The sequence below is a fragment of the Engystomops pustulosus genome, unplaced genomic scaffold (genome assembly GCF_040894005.1).
Source record: "Engystomops pustulosus unplaced genomic scaffold, aEngPut4.maternal MAT_SCAFFOLD_137, whole genome shotgun sequence".
Lineage (NCBI taxonomy): Eukaryota > Metazoa > Chordata > Amphibia > Anura > Leptodactylidae > Engystomops > Engystomops pustulosus.
Genome location: NW_027285017.1, coordinates 165,446 through 182,750, shown reverse-complemented (window position 1 = coordinate 182,750; position 17,305 = coordinate 165,446). Strand labels below are relative to the sequence as shown.

The 17,305-nt window shown below is 47.8% G+C and overlaps 1 protein-coding gene across 1 annotated transcript; it reads left to right on the top strand.

Moving 5' to 3' along the window:
* The first annotated feature begins 3,840 nt into the window (after positions 1-3,840).
* Positions 3,841-10,485, top strand: RCVRN (recoverin). Its single transcript, XM_072131761.1, has 3 exons — positions 3,841-4,354; positions 5,677-5,788; positions 9,683-10,485. Exons 1-3 carry the CDS (start codon positions 3,974-3,976, stop codon positions 9,796-9,798), a joined length of 609 nt encoding a protein of 202 aa, XP_071987862.1. The 5' UTR covers positions 3,841-3,973; the 3' UTR covers positions 9,799-10,485.
* Positions 10,486-17,305: the final 6,820 nt, after the last annotated feature.

The window sequence follows — 17,305 nt, the reverse complement described above, 5'->3', positions numbered from 1 at the left end:
ATTATAGTAGTTATATCCCTGTACATAGGGGGCAGTATTATAGTAGTTATATATTCTGTACATAGGGGGCAGTATTATAGTAGTTATATCCCTGTACATAGGGGGCAGTATTATAGTAGTTATATTCCTGTACATAGGAGGCAGTATTATAGTAGTTATATTCCTGTACATAGGGGGCAGTATTATAGTAGTTATATTCTTGTACATAGGGGCAGTATTATAGTAGTTATATTCCTGTACATAGGGGGCAGTATTATAGTAGTTATATCCCTGTACATAGGGGCAGTATTATAGTAGTTATATTCCTGTACATAGGGGGCGGTATTATAGTAGTTATATTCCTGTACATAGGGGGCAGTATTATAGTAGTTTTTCCTGTGACCCGGGGAGGCCGTCTGCTGTTGTTGTGTCTGGAGTTCCCCGGAATAATCCCCCTTTCTCCCGCAGTCACAGTAGGTCGGGCAGTGAGATCCGGATAATGCTGCACTTTTTGTACAGAGATCTAATTTACCAACTAATTGCAGAAATGGGTTATGTGACAGCTCGGCATGACCTGAGTGTGCAGATGGTGAGATAATCCCCCTAGGCCGGGGCTTAGTCAGTGCACTGGAGGCTTGTAAGCTGATTACGCTCCAGGTTCTTGTGTGTGAAGATAATGATCATGTTTCCTTCAGTGTTGATGAGATCCCTGTGTGTGATCACTGGGTACAGTCATTGGGGCTATTATCATGGGGGGCTATTATCATGGGGGGCTATTATCATGGGGGGCTTGTGCTCATACACAGTCAGAAGGAGACGATCTTCAGGGTAGAACAAGAGGGAGCACAGGGCAGGCGTCTGATGAGACGGGTGGAATCTCGGATGAGACCGCTGAAGCCTCGCTCTCCTATATGATGATAACCCCACACGTACAACTTGTGTATAAGCTTTCCAGACCTGTATTCCTATATTTCCTCATTCCCAACAATCTCCCTCTGCAAAGGCAATGTAGGTTTTATATTAATGCAATAGAGTTTCTCGGTGCACAAGGGGCGGGGCTCTATCTGTCAGAGCACCCGTTTTCTGCTTTTCTATGCTGTCCAATGTTAGAAAGTTCTCCATAGAGAAAGGCATCACAAGGAGAAACCAAATGTACCAGCAGGCCTGGCTCCACCCCTAGTGCACCTAAAGCTTCACCTGCATAATAGAAAACATACGAGAAATGTACACGATATCCTGTGGTACCTCTTATCCTGTAGATGGATTCCTCAGGTGTGCCTCAGAATTGTAAGGAAGATTGTAAAAATTGTTGTCAAGTGCTAAACATGCAGAATCTTATCCTCCAAGATGGCCGCCTGTACATGTGACTTCCTGTAGGAAGCTATGCACTTCCTGTAGGAGGAGCTATGCAGCACAGTCCTCCATGCGCTTTAGTCTTGTGTCATCTCCGTGTGGAACGTCTTCTGACGACTCTCTATATTTATCACATTGTTAGAGCTTCTTTGTTTTTCGAAGAGCGACAATTATCACAATACGAGAAGTTGCAGCCGCCCCCGAGAGGGTTCGGAGACATCTCCTCACTGCGGAGAATACGCCTGATGGAGACGACGAAGGCGCCAATCAGCAAGTCACTTGTCTCTGGATGCGGGGACACGCGGTCTTGGGGAGGAGGGGGCCTTGATTGGGTACAGAACGAGATTGATTGTCACCATTTTATTTTATCTCCAGTCATTATTCCGGAGAAGCTTCTCGTTGTTTCCAGGCTTCTTCAGTTCTTGGGGCTGAGTTTACCCTTTCATGGCCAAAAACACCGGATTTTTTTCTGGTTGAATGGTGGAGTCCATTTACAAGGACAATCGAGTTCCTAAAGAATAGTTGGATCTTCAGGTGCTTTATCGTATGTTTATGATTTTGGTGTCTCCTCGATCTTTTGTTACCCTATTGTATATTTTTGTCCTGTTGCACCACCACATGAGGTCCTACTGTCTCCATCACTTTTGCTTCAACTACTCCAACTCTTGAAGCCTATTATTTCCTGAACTTTGTTTTCAAATCATCCACCATCCTCTTGAAGCCCTCAGGTCTCTACTTTTCTTCTAGATCCTCCAACTCGTGAAGCCCTATTGTCTCCTGGTTCCTGCAGCTCTTGATGCCCTTTTGTATCTTCTAGTTATGTTACAGCTCCTCCACTTTTTGAAGCTCTATTGTTATCTCCACTTAGTTCCAGCTCCTCCAACTCATGAAACCCTATTCTCCCCTCATCCTTTGTTCCATCTCCAGCATCTATTGATGTCCTATTGTCTTCTCCACTATTGGTCTAAGTCCTCCATCCCTTGAGGGCCTTCTGTTTCAGTTTTGATCAGCTGCTCCACTTCTTAAAATCCTATCGTCATCTCCAATTTTGTTCCAGCTCCTGCAACTTATTAGACCCTATTGTCTCCACCTTTTTGTTCTACCAGTTGAGACCATATTGATTGCATCACCTTTGATCAGCTCCTCCACCTTTCGATACCCTCTTGATGCCCTAATGTCTTCTACAATTTAGTTCCAGCTCTTCCACCTCATAAGTCTATGGTTGTCTCCAATTAGGTTCCAAATCATAAGACCCTATGACTCCTCCATTCGTATTCTACCTCACGAGACCCTACTATCAAGGCAAGTCCAGCTCATCCATCTCTTATTAACCTAATTGTTCTCCAAGAAAGATGATCTTCTAGATGATATCAGAATTTTTTATTTATTTTTGTTCCTCAAATGAATCTCAGCACAAGGGAAAATGAATCATTCCCTGGGGCAGTATTATTGAATGCTCACTCTGTTTTCTTCTGTCAAGACCTACTGGAGAGAAGACCACTTGAAGGTTATATGAATGGAACCTAAGTGGAACATTCAGGATGATTTGATGACCATAAATGTCCAAGCTGTTCCTTCAATATATTGATCTTTTTTTTTAATGCCTCATTATTTGTTAGAGGAATAAGGTCTATCACTCAAAATAATGTAAAAATTATGCCAAGCCAAATCTATTGAGAAGGAACTACCATATTGTGGCCACCTAAGTAGATATTTTTGGCCTCTACGCTCTTCCAGTCAAGCCTATGAATTTCTATTTTGTTTCCTTCTGGCCTTGGACATTTTTTAGAAAAGATCCACTTAAACTCTTGTATGAACAGCCCTACTCGTGAAAAAATGAAGCCTGGTATGTTGTGTCCCTCTTCCTAATACTCATTAGGTTCACGTTGGAGCTATGCATTAAGCAGGGCCGTCAGGGTATAGACATGTAAGTGGATTTAGTCTTCATACAGATTTATTCTGATGGATTAGTAGTAAAATGCTCAGTTGTAGTTTACAGCAACCTAAACGGGGCAAACAACTGAATCCTGACCATGGAGATCATCTCTTCCAGAGGCCTTCGAGGACAACGATTTTGGCAATCATTGGTAGAGTCTTCGTTGATAATTCTGAGCATCGGTATCGGCAGGATTCTTTGTAAGAAATAATCTCAAAATATATACTCATTGATTTGGTGACTAAGCAGGTGTCCAACACAGATGACCTGATTACCCAATAACCAGTCACAGACCTTCTCCGACAATTTTGTTTGTTTTTGTAATTGTGACCAATACTGAATGACCTCCTTTAGGGTATCTGCCTAATGCCCCATAGAGGATATGACTATCTTATAACCAGCTTCCAGATTAACGTCTTCAGACCTGGGCCACATAAACCTTTACACTCCATGTTTACGTCACGGGATGGTTATTAGGTAGGACTTATGTCATGTGGTCGGCACACTTTCTCAATTACCTCAACCGAAGTTCTGAAGTCACGCAATGTCACAAAGTGAACATCATCGTCTGCATGACGCTTAAACCTCAGTAATCCCAACAAGCCTTATCTGGATTTAGAGGGAGACAGAATATTCGTCTCATTACCTCCTTGAGTTTTAGTATTGTGAGGGAATAGCAAAGTTATCGAACATTTTTCCTTCACCATGGGCAATAGCAAAAGTGGTGCCCTTTCTAAAGAGATTCTGGAGGAACTTCAGTTGAACACCAAATTTACTCAGGAGGAGCTGTGCACTTGGTATCAGTCCTTCTTAAAGGAGTGTCCGAGTGGAAGGATCTCAAAGAAGCAATTCGAAAGTATCTACTCAAAATTCTTTCCAGATGCTGATCCAAAAGCCTATGCTCACCACGTCTTCAGGAGCTTCGATTCCAACAACGATGGGACATTGGACTTTAAGGAATACATGATTGCTCTTCATATGACCTCATCTGGGAAGACGAACCAAAAACTAGAGTGGGCTTTCTCCTTATATGATGTGGATGGAAATGGGACCATCAGTAAACCAGAAGTCCTCGAAATCATCACGGTAGGGTCTTTCTTTATCTCTCGTCAATTCTTCTTAGAACTTCAGTCGTAGCTTAGAGTTTTTAAACACATTTGAAGACCACGTAGTCCAGTAGACTCCAGTGTCTGGAGGAAATATATCTACACTCCGGGGACCATAGTATTCTCATTCTGTATCTAAACTACAATAAGGGCCTTCGGGTTCCATCAGCCCAGAGCACACATTTGTTTTTTCTTCCTTCAATGTAAAATTTTGGGAATTATTTTTTGCATCAAATACTCTATACAACAATAACAAAGAAATCCTTTAGAATAAATCAGAAAATATAAATGCACCGCTCGTTAATAGTGATCATTTAAATAATTATTTTTTTATAAGACTTTTCTTCCAGATCTGGTGAATTTTGGGGACTTTTTTTTTAATTGTATCAAAATAAATATTTTCCACTGTTTTCTTCTTGTTTGGAACATGAACATTTTAGAATCTTCTGTTCTACTCAGAAATTGTTATCTCCAATAGTGGTAAACAATTTTTTTTTGTTAAATGTGTTTTTTTTTAAAAAAAATCTTAAAATTCTCTTCTTAAAAATCACAACAGTCCATGTAGTTTCTTGTGAGGTTTGTAGACGCTCGGTAAACATCTAATTAGCTGATAAATAAATGATTGGACGGCAGATTTATTGTCTGCTAATTGTTTTTAAGCTCCGAGAGGAAATTTTATGGCTTCTTGTCAATCGTTTTAATTAAAATAAGTGAATTTTTTTTTTTTTTAAAAAAGTCATTATTAATAGGAGTCAGAAATATTGCAATGACCTATTGATGTCCTTCTCAATCACCTTGAAAGTTCTAGAAATAGTACTTGAAATAGAAAGTTCTATTATACATTTATACACCGGAGTTTATTAAGGATTGTTCTGTGTAAATTGATAAAAGTGAAAGTTGTTAATCAAATGAAATATGAGAATTTAGAATTTGTAGAAATCTTTTAATGTGTTTTATTCTAATTTATTATTTAACAATTTACAAAAATGTTAATTTAATTTGCATAAATTCCAAATCTAATTTTTCCACACACACACACAAAAAAAAAATCTAGATAAGGCGGCCATTTTGTAATTAACATAATTTCCTCCCTCCTAATCTCTAATCCATCGAAGTTTATTTGTTAGTGTGAAATTCTTCCCCTCATTGAAAAGATGTCACCCCCTTCCTATGTAGAAACATATTTTAAATAATTTCCATAAATGTATTAATATTTGTTTTCTTTGTTGATATAGATTTTTGAAAAATGTAAAAAAAATTTCTCTATATCAGGAATATAATAAAATATGGCTTTTTTTTCAGGCCATATTCAAGATGATAACGGCTGAAGACCAAAAACATCTTCCAGAAGATGAAAACACCCCAGAGAGGAGAACCAATAAAATATGGGACTTCTTCGGCAAGAAAGACGATGGTAAATAGTCAGATCTTCAAGAGAACATCTTCTCCCACTTTAATTAGACCACCTATGGACCAGGCGGTCTGGGGGATGCTGGGCCATCATAGGTTATAAGGGTTTTCGAGAGATTAGGTAGGGATGGACCATGAATGGACCAAGCTGTTTGGGAGATCCTGGGCCATCATAGGTTATAAGGGTTATCGAGAGATTAGGTATGGATGGAGAATGAATGGACCAGGCTGTCTGGAAGATGCTGGGCCATCATAGACTATAAGGGTTATCTAATGATAGATTAGGTATGGATGGACCATGAATGGACCAGGCTGTCTGTGGGATGCTGGGCCATAATAGACTATAAGGGTTATCTAATGATAGATTAGGTATGGATGGACCATGAATGGACCAGGCTGTCTGGGGGATGCTGGGCCATCATAGACTATAAGGGTTATCTAATGATAGATTAGGTATGGATGGACCATGAATGGACCAGGCTGTCTGGGGGATGCTGGGCCATCATAGACTATAAGGGTTATCTAATGATAGATTAGGTATGGATGGACCATGAATGGACCAGGCTGTCTGGGGGATGCTGGCCCATCATAGGTTATAAGGGTTATCGAGAGATTAGGTATGGATGGACCATGAATGGACCAGGCTGTCTGGAAGATGCTGGGCCATCATAGACTATAAGGGTTATCTAATGATAGATTAGGTATGGATGGACCATGAATGGACCAGGCTGTCTGTGGGATGCTGGCCCATCATAGGTTATAAGGGTTATCGAGAGATTAGGTATGGATGGACCATGAATGGACCAGGCTGTCTGGGGGATGCGGGGCCATCATAGACTATAAGGGTTATCTAATGATAGATTAGGTATGGATGGACCATGAATGGACCAGGCTGTCTGTGGGATGCTGGCCCATCATAGGTTATAAGGGTTATCGAGAGATTAGGTATGGATGGACCATGAATGGACCAGGCTGTCTGGGGGATGCGGGGCCATAATAGACTATAAGGGTTATCTAATGATAGATTAGGTATGGATGGACCATGAATGGACCAGGCTGTCTGTGGGATGCTGGCCCATCATAGGTTATAAGGGTTATCGAGAGATTAGGTATGGATGGACCATGAATGGACCAGACTGTCTGGGGGATGCTGGGCCATAATAGACTATAAGGGTTATCTAATGATAGATTAGGTATGGATGGACCATGAATGGACCAGGCTGTCTGGGGGATGCTGGGCCATAATAGACTATAAGGGTTATCGAGAGATTAGGTATGGATGGAGAATGAATGGACCAGGCTGTCTGGAAGATGCTGGGCCATCATAGACTATAAGGGTTATCTAATGATAGATTAGGTATGGGTGGACCAGGAATGGACCAGACTGTCTGGGGGATGCTGGGCCATAATAGACTATAAGGGTTATCTAATGATAGATTAGGTATGGATGGACCATGAATGGACCAGGCTGTCTGGGGGATGCTGGGCCATCATAGACTATAAGGGTTATCTAATGATAGATTAGGTATGGGTGGACCATGAATGGACCAGGCTGTCTGGAAGATGCTGGGCCATCATAGGTTATAAGGGTTATCGAGAGATTAGGTATGGATGGACCATGAATGGACCAGGCTGTCTGGGGGATGCTGGGCCGTCATACATTATATGATTTATCTAATAATGGATGGATAGAAGAAGCTTTCTGGGGGGATACAGAGCTAGTGTAGGTTATGTTGGTTACAAAACGATAAATTAAGTATGATTGGACCATGAATGGATCAGGCTGCCAAAGAGGGGGCTGATCTATCATAGTTTAAAGGGGTTGTCTGATGATAGATTAATTGGAGATGTGCTGAAAACCATAAAAACAGCCGGAGCGGCGCTCCTAATATATCACTCCACGGATAAAGGAAGAATGCTTTATCTTCCAAGTGATTATACATGTTTCAGGCTGAACAGCCTGGAAATAAGTAGGCAGGGGACATGCTCCTCATGCAGGTAGACAAGCCGGTGTGGTCACTATTTCCATCCCAACTGTACTTGAAGAAGGACCCGAAACGCATAAACTCATTGAAAAATAAAGCATTCTTCCGGAGTGATCTATTAGTAGCGCCGTGCATCTCCAATACCACCATCCGGGGTTGAATTCACCTATGAAGGCGGTGCGGGCAAGCTGAAGGGTGGCCACCATCTCCATATACATTTATTACACACTCTTTTAAGAGTGGTGAGCATGTTACTAAGAAATGGTAAGTACATAGAATAACCTACCCTTAGAAGATGACTTTAGATAGTGGATGGCAGCAGTAGCCACAGAAGGTCTCCAGACCAAGACAAAGCTTATTGGTGGACCACCACATCTTTTCCACCACAGGCTATGAGGATTATGGAGGTATCTGAGAAAACCAGTCGTTTAGATATCAAAAGAGATGGTTCCATTCATAATGGTCCTTGGCCTACTTCTCCTCTGCTCTATGGGTACTTCACCTGGCCATCAGGGATGGTGGATAATAGATGTCCAGTACGTTCCACTCTGCTCCATGGGTTCTTCACCTGGCCATCAGAGATGATAGATAATAGATGTCCAGTACGGTCCACTCTGCTCCATGGGTTCTTCACCTGGCCATCAGAGATGGTGGATAATAGATGTCCAGTACGTTCCACTCTGCTCCATGGGTTCTTCACCTGGCCATCAGAGATGGTGGATAATAGATGTCCAGTACGTTCCACTCTGCTCCATGGGTTCTTCACCTGGCCATCAGAGATGATAGATAATAGATGTCCAGTACGGTCCACTCTGCTCCATGGGTTCTTCACCTGGCCATCAGAGATGGTGGATAATAGATGTCCAGTACGTTCCACTCTGCTCCATGGGTTCTTCACCTGGCCATCAGAGATGATGGATAATAGATGTCCAGTACGTTCCACTCTGCTCCATGGGTTCTTCACCTGGCCATCAGAGATGATGGATAATAGATGTCCAGTACGGTCCACTCTGCTCCATGGGTTCTTCACCTGGCCATCAGAGATGGTGGATAATAGATGTCCAGTACGTTCCACTCTGCTCCATGGGTTCTTTACCTGGCCATCAGAGATGGTGGATAATAGATGTCCAGTACGTTCCACTCTGCTCCATGGGTTCTTCACCTGGCCATCAGAGATGATGGATAATAGATGTCCAGTACGTTCCACTCTGCTCCATGGGTTCTTCACCTGGCCATCAGGGATGGTGGATAATAGATGTCCAGTACGTTCCACTCTGCTCCATGGGTTCTTCACCTGGCCATCAGAGATAGTGGATAATAGATGTCCAGTACGTTCCACTCTGCTCTATGGGTTCTTCACCTGGCCATCAGAGATGGTGGATAATAGATGTCCAGTATGTTCCACTCTGCTCCATGGGTTCTTCACCTGGCCATCAGAGATGGTGGATAATAGATGTCCAGTACGTTCCACTCTGCTCCATGGGTTCTTCACCTGGCCATCAGAGATGGTGGATAATAGATGTCCAGTACGTTCCACTCTGCTCCATGGGTTCTTCACCTGGCCATCAGAGATGATGGATAATAGATGTCCAGTACGTTCCACTCTGCTCCATGGGTTCTTCACCTGGCCATCAGAGATGGTGGATAATAGATGTCCAGTAAGGTCCACTCTGCTCCATGGGTTCTTCACCTGGCCATCAGGGATAAAGAATAATACATTTTCGGTAAGACCCCAAGGTGGTGGAGGACCGTGGGTCAGGGCCTTTATCCTGCCTCCATGTGTTATGGTCACCTCTAGTCTAGAAGACGTACCCTTGGTTGGTCGTCTACTTTGACCGTTTCTAAATGATTGCCCATTTGGATCTCTAAGGCCACATACAAAACCCATTGACCTTTGTAATTTCTATTCACAGATAAACTCACGGAAGGGGAATTTATTCAGGGGATCATGAATAATAAAGAAATCCTACGCTTGATCCAGTACGAACCCCAAAAAGTCAAGGAAAAAATCAAAGAGAAAAAACAGTAACCCGCAGGCCCCTCTCCCCGTATCAAAGACTGTGAACCATTTCTAAACCCCCAATATCAAGATGACTGCAGATCCCAGGACGACGCGGAAGGATCTGAAACCCTTCTCAAAGGTCCCTAATACTTGTGTCCCATAAGGTTGAGCCCTCAGTATCAGAATTAGGTTAACCTGTAATCCTCGGATAGTCTTCTTATACACTGAAGGTGACTCCATAAGCTGGTAGCATCCGAAACAGAACGAAGCTGCTGAAGACACAAGGTGAAAATACTAATTATAGTAAAAAAAATCAAAAACATTCTTCTTTATCGCAACAAATTTTTGGAATAATTAAAGTTTTTGTTGGTTTTTTAAAAATATATTTTAGCTTATCAGTGGAAAAAAATGTGAATTAGATTAAATCTTTTTGTAACAATTTTAGGCACTTCCCAAAAACACTGATCCTAGATGAGCGAAACCTACATAGAGAATCTTATCCCCCCCCCCCCCGTGTATTAACTAATGTACTAAAACTGTAAAGGTAGAAAAATTGGTCAAATTGGTGAAGAATTTATCCGGGATCAATTGGTTGCACAATTTTTTGGGGAAATTAATGTCAAAAAGGAAACTGAGAATTGATTTGTTTTTGAAAATCTTGAATTGTAAATTCATTCAACGTGTACAAAAAGCAAAATTAAAAGGTTTTAGTTACATTTTGACGATATTTGAGGTGTTTTAGGAAACTGGGTAAGTGTCATATTCCTTCGATCATCTTCAAGTCTTGTGTTGAGGTCCATTGTCTCACCAACCGTAACCACTGGCTTCACCCTTCAATACCCTAAGGCTCTCGATATCCTAAGGCCCTCGATATCCTAAGGCCCTCAATATCCTAAGGCTCTCGATATCCTAAGGCCCTCGATATCTGAAGGCCCTCGATATCCTAAGGCTCTCGATATCTGAAGGCTTGATATCCTAAGGCTCTCGATATCTGAAGGCCTTGATATCCTAAGGCCCTCGATATCCTAAGGCCCTCGATATCCTAAGGCTCTCGATATCTGAAGGCCTTGATATCCTAAGGCTCTTGATATCCTAAGGCCCTCAATATCCTAAGGCTCTCGATATCTGAAGGCCTTGATATCCTAAGGCCCTCGATATCCTAAGGCTCTCGATATCTGAAGGCCTTGACATCCTAAGGCCCTTGGCCCTTGAACACTCCTCACAATGTAAGGATTAGAGTTTTCTTGGTCTATGATATCACTGACCCTCGTTCTTGTTCGGAAGGAAATGGTTTCCACCTACGACATCCCTTGTGTGCTCCGCACTGTCCCTCTCTTTGCCTCCTCAACGTGGATCTTGTTACACATACACGACAGCTTTACCGTAAAATATATCTCTGAATTGTAGATTTAGCACCCGGACCTCTTCCTTAAAGTAGAAACTCCAATTTTTCTTAAATCCTCAAGTTCTCCTTAAAGTGAATCTAAATTTTCTTGGCTCCCTCAGAGTCCGTGGGCGTAGACACGGAGATCTCCATCTTTCTGTGACACTTCTCTACGTTCTCTGAAGTTTTCTCTCCCTTCTCTGCTTCGTATTTCTAGACCTTTTTTTTCCAGTTTTTAATGAATTTAACAACCGAGAAGACACTTAGGTCTCAAAAACATCTTCATCTCCCCCAATCATCGCGTCACATCTGTCTTTTTCTAACCCGAGATTCGAAAGTTTCAGAATGAAAGAAAACTTCACACTAAATTCATTTGTCTGTAAAATAAAATTTCGGCAAATTTTTAAAATAAATTCTCACTGTACATCTGTATATATATATTTTTAGTATTGCACAAAGAGAAGTGTTAGAAAAATGAGACTAATGGTCCTAATGGTCCAGTCTCATCCCATCCAAACCTTTGAGTTTAGCTGTACAGTGGGTTGTGGACTCTTTGCCTTCGGACTAGAGCTGATCCCAAGTGACCCGAGTCACCCAGCTGAAGGCATCTGGACTTTGATTGGACAGGAGGACACTAGCACTCTGAGTGGTCGTAATAGCAGGTCCAGGAAGATGGGGGAAATGGTCAGAGGTAGGATTGGGCCGGCAGAAGTCAGGCACAGGGTGGTCACAGACAAGCTGAGGTCAAGGCAGGTGATGGTCAGGCAAAGTCTAGGCAAAAGCCAAAGGTCAACTATTTTAAATTCCGAAATGTGGCCCATGTGTGACCTTGCTGGAGAGAGACCATGCCATCAGGATGGTGGGAGATTAGGGACAGTGGATGTCCTGATGACTCCCAAGGCTCCAACCCCCAGGGAAAGCGGAGGACTGCGTGAGATTTACTGCCGATCCCGCGCCGCTCCTCCGATGGACCCCCCTACTTATCTTCTTGCAGTGATGATGTTCTCATAAACATTAAGGATCCTTTTTATCTTATCTGAGAATCTTGTCAGGGCTAAGAAGGAGGCAAAGACCTCAAGGGATCGAGATGGTTTCACTGAGCTCAGAACTCGGAGCACAAGGGACATCAGGAGCTACTCACCAAACTCCGAGCCCACACCTGCAGGTGAAGAATATTAGGGAAAGTAAAAGACCCAGAGCTGAAAGCAATGAAGCCCTAATGCAAAATCTGGACATGTCCCCAACTATGACGAGTGATGTACATCTATTGTATCAGGAGGAGACGCCCAATGCCCCCCCCTAAGACTCCGGGGTCCAGGGGCAACCAAAACTCTGCACTCCCTCAAGTTACATCTGTAGATGAAATGATGGAAAATCAGGAACCCCCATATAACACATAAAAGGTGGATCCAAAACTACACCCCCAGACCATACACTGCACTCACTCAGGATTTCTGAGAACTTTTTGCTAAAGACTTTTTTTTTTGGATGTTATAAATAGAGAATCAACTCCAACCACAACCACCGCGTCCTGAGTACAGACAGAATCAGAGCAGCCGAAAGGAAAGATTTATTACCCCCGAGGAACCGAAACGTAGACCTATCCATCACCATCCGCCACATGGAAAGTTCTAGAAACTGTAGGACTGAGGCCATGACCCTGTCCTGTCCCCCAAGTGTCATCATGTCCCTGTCCTGTCCCCCAAGTGTCATCATGTTCCTGTCCTGTCCCTGTGTCCTGTCTCTGTCCTGTCCCCCAAGTGTCAGCGTGTCCTTAACCCCCCCAAGTGTCAGCGTGTCCCTGTCCTGTCCCCCCAAGTGTCAGCGTGTCCCTGTCCAGTCCCCCAAGTGTCATCATGTCCCTGTCCTGTCCCCCCAAGTGTCATCATGTCCCTGTCCTGTCCCTGTGTCCTGTCTCTGTCCTGTCCCCCAAGTGTCAGCGTGTCCTTATCCCCCCCCAAGTGTCAGCGTGTCCCTGTCCTGTCCCCCAAGTGTCAGCGTGTCCCTGTCCTATCCCCCAAGTGTCAGCGTGTCCCTGTCCTGTCCCCAAGTGTCAGCGTGTCCCTGTCCTGTCCCCCAAGTGTCAGCATGTCCCTGTCCTGTCCCCCAAGTGTCAGCGTGTCCTTGTCCTGTCCCCCCCAAGTGTCAGCGTGTCCCTGTCCTGTCCCCCCAAGTGTCAGCGTGTCCCTGTCCTGTCCCCCAAGTATCAGCGTGTCCCTGTCCTGTCCCCCAAGTGTCAGCGTGTCCCTGTCCTGTCCCCCCAAGTGTCAGCGTGTCCCTGTCCTGTCCCCCCAAGTGTCAGCGTGTCCCTGTCCTGTCCCCAAGTGTCAGCGTGTCCCTGTCCTGTCCCCCCAAGTGTCAGCGTGTCCCTGTCCTGTCCCCCAAGTGTCAGCGTGTCCCTGTCCTGTCCCCCCAAGTGTCAGCGTGTCCCTGTCCTGTCCCCCAAGTGTCAGCGTGTCCCTGTCCTGTCCCCCAAGTGTCAGCGTGTCCCTGTCCTGTCCCCCAAGTGTCAGCGTGTCCCTGTCCTGTCCCCCAAGTGTCAGCGTGTCCCTGTCCTGTCCCCCCAAGTGTCAGCGTGTCCCTGTCCTGTCCCCCAAGTGTCAGCGTGTTCCTGTCCCCCCAAGTGTCAGTGTGTCCCTGTCCTGTCCCCCAAGTGTCAGCGTGTCCCTGTCCTGTCCCCCCAAGTGTCAGCGTGTCCCTGTCCCCCAAGTGTCAGCGTGTCCCTGTCCTGTCCCCCAAGTGTCAGCGTGTCCCTGTCCTCTCCCCCCAAGTGTCAGCGTGTCCCTGTCCTGTCCCCCAAGTGTCCGCGTGTCCCTGTCCTGTCCCCCAAGTGTCTGCGTGTCCCTGTCCTGTCCCCAAGTGTCAGCGTGTCCCTGTCCTGTCCCCCAAGTGTCAGCGTGTCCCTGTCCTGTCCCCCCCAAGTGTCAGCGTGTCCCTGTCCTGTCCCCCCAAGTGTCAGCGTGTCCCTGTCCTGTCCCCCCAAGTGTCAGCGTGTCCCTGTCCTGTCCCCAAGTGTCAGCGTGTCCCTGTCCTGTCCCCCAAGTGTCAGCGTGTCCCTGTCCTGTCCCCAAGTGTCAGCGTGTCCTTGTCCCCCCCCAAGTGTCAGCGTGTCCTTGTCCCCCCCCAAGTGTCAGCGTGTCCCTGTCCTGTCCCCCCAAGTGTCAGCGTGTCCCTGTCCTGTCCCCAAGTGTCAGCGTGTCCTTGTCCCCCCCCAAGTGTCAGCGTGTCCCTGTCCTGTCCCCCCAAGTGTCAGCGTGTCCCTGTCCTGTCCCCCCAAGTGTCAGAGTGTCCCTGCCCTGTCCCCCCAAGTGTCAGCGTGTCCCTGTCCTGTCCCCCAAGTGTCAGCGTGTCCCTGTCCCCCAAGTGTCAGCATGTCCCTGTCCTGTCCCCCCAAGTGTCAGCGTGTCCCTGTCCTGTCCCCCCAAGTGTCAGCGTGTCCCTGTCCTGTCCCCCCAAGTGTCAGCGTGTCCCTGTCCCGTCCCCAAGTGTCAGCGTGTCCCTGTCCTGTCCCCAAGTGTCAGCGTGTCCCTGTCCTGTCCCCAAGTGTCAGCGTGTCCCTGTCCTGTCCCCCAAGTGTCAGCGTGTCTCTGTCCTGTCCCTCAAGTGTCAGCGTGTCCCTGTCCTGTCCCCCAAGTGTCAGCGTGTCCCTGTCCTGTCCCCCAAGTGTCAGCGTGTCCCTGTCCTGTCCCCCTAAGTGTCAGCGTGTCCCTGTCCTGTCCCCCAAGTGTCAGCGTGTCCCTGTCCTGTCCCCCAAGTGTCAGCGTGTCCCTGTCCTGTCCCCCTAAGTGTCAGCGTGTCCCTGTCCTGTCCCCCCAAGTGTCAGCGTGTCACTGTCCTGTGCCCAAGTGTCAGCGTGTCCCTGTCCTGTCCCCCCCAAGTGTCAGCGTGTCCCTGTCCTGTCTCCCCAAGTATCAGCGTGTCCCTGTCCTGTCCCACAAGTGTCAGCGTGTCCCTGTCCTGTCCCCCAAGTGTCAGCGTGTCCCTGTCCTCTCCCCCCAAGTGTCAGCATGTCCCTGTCCTTTTCTCCCAAGTGTCAGCGTGTCCCTGTCCTGTCCCACAAGTGTCAGCGTGTCCTTGTCCTGTCCCCCCAAGTGTCAGCGTGTCCCTGTCCTGTCCCTCCAAGTGTCAGCGTGTCCCTGTCCTGTCCCCCAAGTGTCAGCGTGTCCCTGTCCTGTCCCCCAAGTGTCAGCGTGTCCCTGTCCTGTACCCCAAGTGTCAGCGTGTCCCTGTCCTGTCCCCCAAGTGTCAGCGTGTCCCTGTCCTGTCCCTCAAGTGTCAGCGTGTCCCTGTCCTGTCCCCCCAAGTGTCAGCGTGTCCCTGTCCTGTCCCCCCAAGTGTCAGCGTGTCCCTGTCCTGTCCCCCAAGTGTCAGCGTGTCTCTGTCCTGTCCCCCCCAAGTGTCAGCGTGTCCCTGTCCTGTCCCCCCAAGTGTCAGCGTGTCCCTGTCCTGTCCCCCCCAAGTGTCAGCGTGTCCCTGTCCTGTCCCGGTGTCCTGTCTCTGTCCTGTCCCCCAAGTGTCAGCGTGTCCCTGTCCTGTCCCCCAAGTGTCAGCGTGTCCCTGTCCTATCCCCAAGTGTCAGCGTGTCCCTGTCCTGTCCCCCAAGTGTCATCGTGTCCCTGTCCTGTCTCCCCAAGTGTCAGCGTGTCCCTGTCCTGTCTCCCCAAGTGTCAGCGTGTCCCTGTCCTGTCCCCCAAGTGTCAACGTGTCCCTGTCCTGTCCCCCAAGTGTCAGCGTGTCCCTGTCCTGTCCCCCCCAGTGTCGGCGTGTCCCTGTCCCGTCCCCCAAGTGTCAGCGTGTCCCTGTCCTGTCCCCAAGTGTCAGCGTGTCCCTGTCCTGTCCCCCCAAGTGTCAGCGTGTCCCTGTCCTGTCCCCCCAAGTGTCAGCGTGTCCCCGTCCTGTCCCCCAAGTGTCAGCGTGTCCCCGTCCTGTCCCCCAAGTGTCAGCGTGTCCCTGTCCTATCCCGCCAAGTGTCAGCGTGTCCCTGTCCTATCCCCAAGTGTCAGCGTGTCCCTGTCCTGTCCCCCAAGTGTCAGCGTGTCCCTGTCCTGTCCCCCAAGTGTCAGCGTGTCCCTGTCCTGTCCCCCCAAGTGTCAGCGTGTCCCTGTCCTGTGCCCAAAGTGTCAGCCTGTCCCTGTCCTGTCCCCCAAGTGTCAGCGTGTCCCCGTCCTGTCCCCCCAGGTGTCAGCGTGTCCTTGTCCTGTCCCCCAAGTGTCAGCGTGTCCCTGTCCTGTCCCCCAAGTGTCAGCATGTCCCTGTCCTGTCCCCCAAGTGTCAGCGTGTCCCTGTCCTGTCCCCCCCAGTGTCGGCGTGTCCCTGTCCCGTCCCCCAAGTGTCAGCGTGTCCCTGTCCTGTCCCCAAGTGTCAGCGTGTCCCTGTCCTGTCCCCCCAAGTGTCAGCGTGTCCCTGTCCTGTCCCCCCAAGTGTCAGCGTGTCCCCGTCCTGTCCCCCAAGTGTCAGCGTGTCCCCGTCCTGTCCCCCAAGTGTCAGCGTGTCCCTGTCCTATCCCGCCAAGTGTCAGCGTGTCCCTGTCCTATCCCCAAGTGTCAGCGTGTCCCTGTCCTGTCCCCCAAGTGTCAGCGTGTCCCTGTCCTGTCCCCCAAGTGTCAGCGTGTCCCTGTCCTGTCCCCCCAAGTGTCAGCGTGTCCCTGTCCTGTGCCCAAAGTGTCAGCCTGTCCCTGTCCTGTCCCCCAAGTGTCAGCGTGTCCCCGTCCTGTCCCCCCAGGTGTCAGCGTGTCCTTGTCCTGTCCCCCAAGTGTCAGCGTGTCCCTGTCCTGTCCCCCAAGTGTCAGCATGTCCCTGTCCTGTCCCCCAAGTGTCAGCGTGTCCCTGTCCTGTCCCCCAAGTGTCAGCGTGTCCCTGTCCTGTCCCCCCAAGTGTCAGCGTGTCCCTGTCCTGTCCCCCCAAGTGTCAGCGTGTCCCTGTCCTGTCCCCCCAAGTGTCAGCGTGTCCCTGTCCTGTCCCCCAAGTGTCAGCATGTCCCTGTCCTGTCCCCCAAGTGTCAGCGTGTCCCTGTCCTGTCCCCCCAAGTGTCAGCGTGTCCCTGTCCTGTCCCCCCAAGTGTCAGCGTGTCCCTGTCCTGTCCCCCCCAAGTGTCAGCGTGTCCCTGTCCTGTCCCCCAAGTGTCAGCGTGTCTCTGCCCTGTCCTCCCAA